This window comes from Triturus cristatus, chromosome 11, assembly GCF_964204655.1.
Source record: "Triturus cristatus chromosome 11, aTriCri1.1, whole genome shotgun sequence".
In the NCBI taxonomy this organism is placed as follows: domain Eukaryota; kingdom Metazoa; phylum Chordata; class Amphibia; order Caudata; family Salamandridae; genus Triturus; species Triturus cristatus.
In genome coordinates, this window is record NC_140594.1 from 35,857,646 (window position 1) to 35,864,202 (window position 6,557).

General features: G+C 43.8%; 2 protein-coding genes across 2 annotated transcripts; both read right to left on the minus strand.

Moving 5' to 3' along the window:
* Positions 1-341: 341 nt before the first annotated feature.
* On the minus strand, positions 342-1,649 carry LOC146783186 (uncharacterized protein F54H12.2-like). The gene has a single exon (XM_085632810.1). The coding sequence runs from the start codon at positions 1,647-1,649 to the stop codon at positions 342-344; it is 1,308 nt and encodes a 435-aa protein (XP_085488936.1).
* Positions 1,650-5,291: 3,642 nt separating this feature from the next.
* On the minus strand, positions 5,292-6,187 carry LOC146783187 (uncharacterized). The gene is made up of 3 exons (XM_085632811.1): positions 5,705-6,187; positions 5,543-5,617; positions 5,292-5,450 (listed from the first exon to the last, which is right to left on the minus strand). The coding sequence occupies exons 1-3, from the start codon at positions 6,185-6,187 to the stop codon at positions 5,292-5,294; spliced, it is 717 nt and encodes a 238-aa protein (XP_085488937.1).
* Positions 6,188-6,557: the final 370 nt, after the last annotated feature.

Below are 6,557 nucleotides of genomic sequence, written 5' to 3' on the forward strand. Positions count from 1 at the left end.
AGAGAATCTTGTATCTGCAGTTTGTTATATTCAACTCTAGAAGCCACTTTTTTTAAAAACTTAAATATGGGTCTGGTATAGATGCTGTGCTCCGGAAACTCTGCGAGGCTGTCAAACACAGTGACCCTGTCAATGTCCAAAAACATAGCGGCCCAGTGTGTTCCCGGCTCCTGATGAGGATCGGTGTTAAAGACCAAAGATCGAGGTCTTTCATAACTTATTTCAGTCGGCAGGCCATCACTCGGATAAACATCTAGAAAGTATTTTTTAGCGTCTTTATGGTGGCTTAAGAAGTCTCGTATGTGACTAGTGTCCATTTTATATATTTTATTTATTGATTTTTAAAGATAATCAAACAGAACCTGTCGGGCGTGATTAACTTGTATCACACTGTCAAATACCGCAAATACATCCATGTTCACATTCGTCGTTAGGGCTGCGCTAAAGCGGATTTCAGCTTTTAGATTTCCATTTTTAACCAGGCTGTAATGGTCCCCATCTTCCATGTCGGGGGTCAGATCAAAGGCAAACAACGTATAGCCGGCACCATATCCTTCGCGTGATACGACGACCCCCGAATCACGTAGGTGTTTCCCTGTTATAGACACCAAGCCGAGATATTCTCTAATAAAATTTCCAGATCCAAAATTGGGTGTGTAGGGCTTTGCAGGTATGACAGCTCCCTCGTGAACTAGGGCAGCGTAGTTGATACCGTAGTGCTTGAAATTAAAAGGGTTGGAGGCGTGTACTCCGCTAAAAGCTGTATTGTCAACAAACCCTATAATAACAAGTTTTGGTAGCTGCCCCAGGAACAGATTTTGCTGCTGTGTTAATCGGGTGCCTACAGGGATGCTGTAGACTTTCATAGAGACTCTTTCAATGGCATATTTAGCATTGGACAGTTGTAGAGCTTCAGCGTGAGCCAGTCTGACCGACGGTGACACATTCACTCTCTTTACATACAGGGTAGCCGACTGTATGAGCAGCTTATACTGTTCGGCATCCCCTGTAATGAGGCAAAAGGCATCTTTGTTACGGTTGAGTTTGATCTTGAGGTCGATGCCATTAACGATTAGTTTATCCTGGAAGAAGAGGTCTGAGTGTATTCGCCCCAGGAGATCAAACTCTCTACTTCCGGCCGCAAAGCCCGCTCTTTTTACAAAACCTGTATTAGGTCCGTCTAGAGCAGTGTTTTCAAACTCCGCATAAGTGTCTTTGTAGAAAAGCCCAGCTGAAAGCTGTGTGTCCAAAACGTCGCTGCTGTAGTTCAGGATACTCTCCATGTAAGCCCTGTAGGCGTACATGTTGTCATTCTGCGTGATGAGTCTATCGCCCAGGGTAATGTCCACCTGATTAAACAGGGTAGCGATGGGGTAGGCAATGGTGGCCACTTTAGCGGTTGCAGCAATAGCGGATCCATCCGCTTTTACAATTTTACACACCAAATGTAGCAGAGTATTGTTGAGATCTAAATACATATCCGTGGACCCCGATACGTAAAACTCTATCGGGGCCAGGGGTGTCAGGGCGGCTAATGGGGATACCTCCATGAAGAAACAGTTTTCAATACTAGTCTGGGTGGGCTTTAGAGAGAACAAATCTAACTCCGACTTAGCGCATTCACCAGAGGCGCAGTGTACAAAAGCCATGTTTTAGGGTGACAAGTCTTTTAGAAAATGTTAAGGGTGGATGCTGTTCTCTTCTTCGTAGCTCTCTTCCGTCTTGGGGATCTTCTTTTGTGAGCTCTTTTTGAAGTACGCTTCCTTTTTTTATAGGGAACCGGGGGCCCCCGGCGCTGCGAAGACCGCCGCTTCCTTTTAATACTAAGGCGAGGCTTGTATAACAGTCCTGCCCCTTCTTGTGGTTGTCTGTTCATACGCTCAACGACTGCCGACTTCACCGAACCCACCACATCTTGGGCAATATTCTGGGCAGCTGTCTTTACATGCGGCTTTGCAATTTCATAACCTTTTCTCAAAAAAGGCATCGCCCTTCTGAACAAACTACGGAAAAAACCTCCAAGACCCGCCCCGTACATAACAGGTGCTCCTTGAAAGTAGGGTGGCCCCCCATATCCCGCCTGTTGCTTGTAATACTCTCTATACATAGATGGGTTGCCATAGGCTTTCATGGCTCCCATGATGAGCTCTTAATAGTCACCTCCGCGGCGTGGCCTGAAATGAAGCTTGACAATAACTTTCCCGTATTTAAAGGACACTGGTTCAGACTGGTCATCAAAGACCATGATGGTTATAGTGTCAAAATGACTTTTAGAAATTGTTACATAGTCGGGCTTAATATACTGAATATTAGCTATTGTGTTGTTTTCGCCCTTCACTTGAACCCATCTCAACAACGGAGCATAACTATCTCCTACTCTCTGCTGCTCTATTATATCCGTATACACATAGAGTGTGTAAAAACCCCCATCAATATCCGGACATGTCAGATCTAACTCCTGTTTGCTTTTTATATGCTGGACTGTTCCTAAAACACTGCTCAACTTTCCCCTGGCGATAAACTGTGCATCCTGGCTGGGTGCTTTAATAAAAACCTTCCTTCTGACGCTATCTAACACCAATTGAACGTCGGAAAAGCCATCTATGCCTGATATCGTCTTGTTAATGGCATCCACCACCGCATTGACCGTAGGGTAGTATCCGTGGGGAATACCTGTGATGCATAGCGGCTCGGTTTGAGACTTCTTTATACTGAATTTAGATTCTGACCTCTTAAACGTATTCCATGTGCGGGGGTATTGGATTTCGGTTAGGGCGACTTCCCAATCCCCTTTCAAATCCACCGGTTTAGCCAGTTTGACAGTGTAATTCGATATCTTATTATCAGGGAACATACCCATCGATGCATTAGAAGGTAATGTAATATAAAAGGACGCCGTCTCCATATTGCTTTCTTCTTTTTAGAGCTAGCGTCCTCACACGTCGTGCAGTGAGTTGGCGGGCACCCAACTGTTAAATTTCTCCGGCCACCCCCGCCATTTAACAAAGGCTTGTTTTTTTGCCCCCCGGCCTTTCCACTCTAGAATCTTTTCAATCCTGTAAATCCTGTCTACATCCTCAGGGATCTTTTGTAACTCTTCACTGTAAAAAACACCAGTCACAGGTTCACCAGAGTAGTCCCTCAGCCTGTAAATGTACACATCTTCTTTATGCTCAACACTATTAACTATGAATATCTCGTCGCTGAAGGTCTGCTGATAACCTTTCATAAAGGCCCCTTTCAATTTTGAAACCCTGACATGATCCCCCTTTTTAAAAACAGGGGTCTTTACTCTGGCTTCGAAGTAAGGGCCGTATACCTTCCGCCATACGGATAGAGAATTGTCCGGCGTTACCTCTACAGGAGCCATCCTGATAGTTCTATGATAGCTGGCATTATAAACAGCTAAAAAATCTTGTAGCACGGGTAGGTATCGATAGGTGTTGTATGCCGTGAAGTATCTCCACATCTTAGATTTTAATGTTCTGTTAAAGCGCTCTATAACAGCTGCTTTTACCTCCGTATGCGTTACAAAATGCTGTACCCCATACTGCTTTAATAATTTCTGGAAAGTTTTGTTTAAAAATTCTTTTCCGGCGTCTGTCTGCAGTTTTTGAGGGGTTCGGCCCTTCCTGAAGATCACTTTAAAGGCCCCGGTGACGCTTGCTCCACTTTTATCATTTAGAGCTTCTGCAAAGGCGTATTTAGACAGTACATCTATAACTGTTAAGATGTAACGGGCTCCATTATTATGCTTTGCCAGATCTTGAAGGCTTATTATGTCAGCCTGCCATTGATAATCTAATTGTGCATTAACAATAGTGGGTCTTCTCTTAAAGCGTCTCCGCGCTGGCTTGTGAAGTGAATACGCTTCTTCACCGGATAACCATGCCTTCACCAGGGTTCTGCTTAACGACTCATTTTCAGCTTTAGCCCTTCTAAGCAGCGCTTCGCCGCTACCGAAGCTCGCTACATCCTTTGTATCGTAATAAAGCTTCTTTAACAAAGACCCCGACATGTTAACACTTCTGAATGACAAAATGAAAGACGCTTGTTTTGTGTATAAACACTTTATTATAAGTAAATAAAATAACAAAAAAAAAAATCATAATTCCTGAGTTTACACTGTCAGTAATAATAGCATTAAAAGGGGTTATACAAACGAATCAAGATGCATAGATATAGAATTGGTTGCTTGTATCGAATGTCTGCGTAAAGTCACATATCTTGATATTTTTAAAGATACATAGTCAATAGCACTGTATAGGCCTGCCCCATCACCCCTCCAATAACTCTGTACGGCTAGGATACTGGCGGCTGTCAATAGTTCATACAATTCGCGATTGCACATCCGGAACCCATTGTTTCTAAAATAATCCTCTGTTAGAAGTTCAAAGGCTAAATTTAAGCTGTACCTCCGGGGCAGTATTAAGCCACGCCTATAGTATATGTACGTGTTCCAGAATGCCTCCTGCGCAGTCATCCACATACTAGCACCGCATCCGCATAAGCATCTAGGGCCGCCATGCCATTGAGCCTCTAGCAGTCGGACCATTTTTGGAAAGCACAAATCTTCCGGCTGTAATTCAGCTAATCTTTCTTTAACCAAATCGTATAATACTTTAGCGATACACAAGTAGCGGGGCGCTGACTCCGAAACACTGGTGGTCTCCAGCTCCTGTTCCATGTCCTAAAATAAGCAGTAAACAGTCAAACAGTCATTTATAACAACAGTGTTTGAGGGCATCCCATACATTCACACATTAATTCCCCAGGCTCTTTGTAGCAACAAGCTAATATGCGTTGACATTTTATTTTACTTTTAAAACATTTTTCGGGGGTCCATACAACCCACCTGCTTTCTACTTTTATAATAAACATCAGCAACATGCTTTTCTATAGATCGTTCTGCCCCCTTTCTAATAGTGGTCGGGCATTGTGCCCTCATGTTGGAAAGTTTTGCACGAATGTGATACGCGTTTTGAATTTCTCTGAGTGCCTGCGACAAGACCCTCACCATAGCGGGCCTGACATTTTCTTCACCAGATAGCTGATACACTGACTTTAACAGTTTATATAACCGACGAGGGTCTATCAGGTGACATATATAGCGAGCAGTTTCAGCGGTGTAGGAGGGGTATAGACAGTCATGAGCCGCCTGTTGTGGATCCTTAATTTTATGCCCATAACAGCGCGAATAAAAGTCCCGCTTCAGACAGGCGTACACAACACTAGCTGCAAAACCTTTAACATGTTCTCTATCAGCGCATGTTACACACGGGGTCTCCTTTTCAAGAGCTACAGATTCCAATGCCTTTATAGTCCTTACAGAGTTCATTGTTCTGACTGGTGGAGCTTTCAATCTGTTTTGAACAACACAAGCAGTTCATAATGAAGGTCTTAGCAGCCCCGGGAGTCTCCTCAACCTCATCGCATTTTTCTGCTGCTTTCTGCAGTTCAAAAAAGAAAGAAAAAAAGGCTATTAGTTGACAAGACCTAGCATCACATATGCTTAAACGGTCTACATTAAGATAATACTAACCTCCACATCTGCAGTGGCCTCCACTGTTGCTCTGGAATCATGCGAAGTGCTAAAGTCCATTGACTCATGAGCTTCCTACAATTCAAAAAAGAAAGAAAAGGCTATTAGTTAACCAGGCCCAGCATCACTTCGGCTTAAAGTGTCCACTTTTAAGACACGCACCTCTACATTTTCACGCTGCTCCGCTGCTGCTCTGAAATCTTGAGAGATGTCAAGGTCCATCGCCTCACGACCGCTAGGGTTCACCGCAGCTTGTTGGTCTCCGATAGCCCCCCAATCTGCTTCCTCCTCCAGAGGTCTCGTATCTTCATACACCTGGTAGCGAGGTGGGGTTATAGTTTCTGCTGAATCTTCCATGTCTGTGAAACTATTTTCATCCCCTGCTTCTTTACACAAAGTTTCGCTGACGCTTCTTGACATCTTAATAGGTAATATCAGCTGCGGCCTATCCTCAAGGCTGAGAAGGGCCATCCTCCGACACAGATCCTCGTGATAACCTGTGACTTGGGAGCTCTCCTCTTTAGGGCCCTCTTGCAGCGTCTGCTCATCTATTACCAAGGGACTCAAGCGGCGAAAATACTTGTCAATAGTGTTCACCCTGTGATCGGTGGTATCCTTCCCCGTAAGATAGTTGTATCGCTTCATGATACAGAGGTTCTCTCCTGGCGCGGAGTTTAACACTAGCTGTTAAGGGTCTCCCTTATATACTGTGTAAGCCCAGTAAAGGGGAGTATCCTTCTACGTCAGTCTCCATGACTATGCATTTATTTTCATAATTAGGGTCATTTTACATCAGATACTTTTTTAAAAATAGGCGGCAAAATGACTGTACCTATCAAGCAACAGTCTAGCTTCCCGCCTCCTGTGGGGACAGTGGCATTCCCGCCCTTGGCTGATTTTTATTTATTTTTTATATTTTTATTCATTATTTTCTCATAATTACGGTCATTTTACATCAGAGACTTTTTAAAATTAGGCGGCAAAATGACTACATCAGCAAACTAGCAGTTTAACT

What these genes read in the sequence shown, in the direction of transcription:
- LOC146783186 (XM_085632810.1), bottom strand. Translation starts at nt 1,649, where the DNA reads ATGGCTTTTGTACACTGCGCCTCTGGTGAATGCGCTAAGTCGGAGTTA.
- LOC146783187 (XM_085632811.1), bottom strand. Translation starts at nt 6,187, where the DNA reads ATGAAGCGATACAACTATCTTACGGGGAAGGATACCACCGATCACAGG. An exon ending in AGCAGCGTGAAAATGTAGAG is followed by an intron (nt 5,618 to 5,704) that starts GTGCGTGTCTTA and finishes TTTGAATTGTAG; the next exon opens with GAAGCTCATGAGTCAATGGA. An exon ending in AGGCCACTGCAGATGTGGAG is followed by an intron (nt 5,451 to 5,542) that starts GTTAGTATTATC and finishes TTTGAACTGCAG; the next exon opens with AAAGCAGCAGAAAAATGCGA.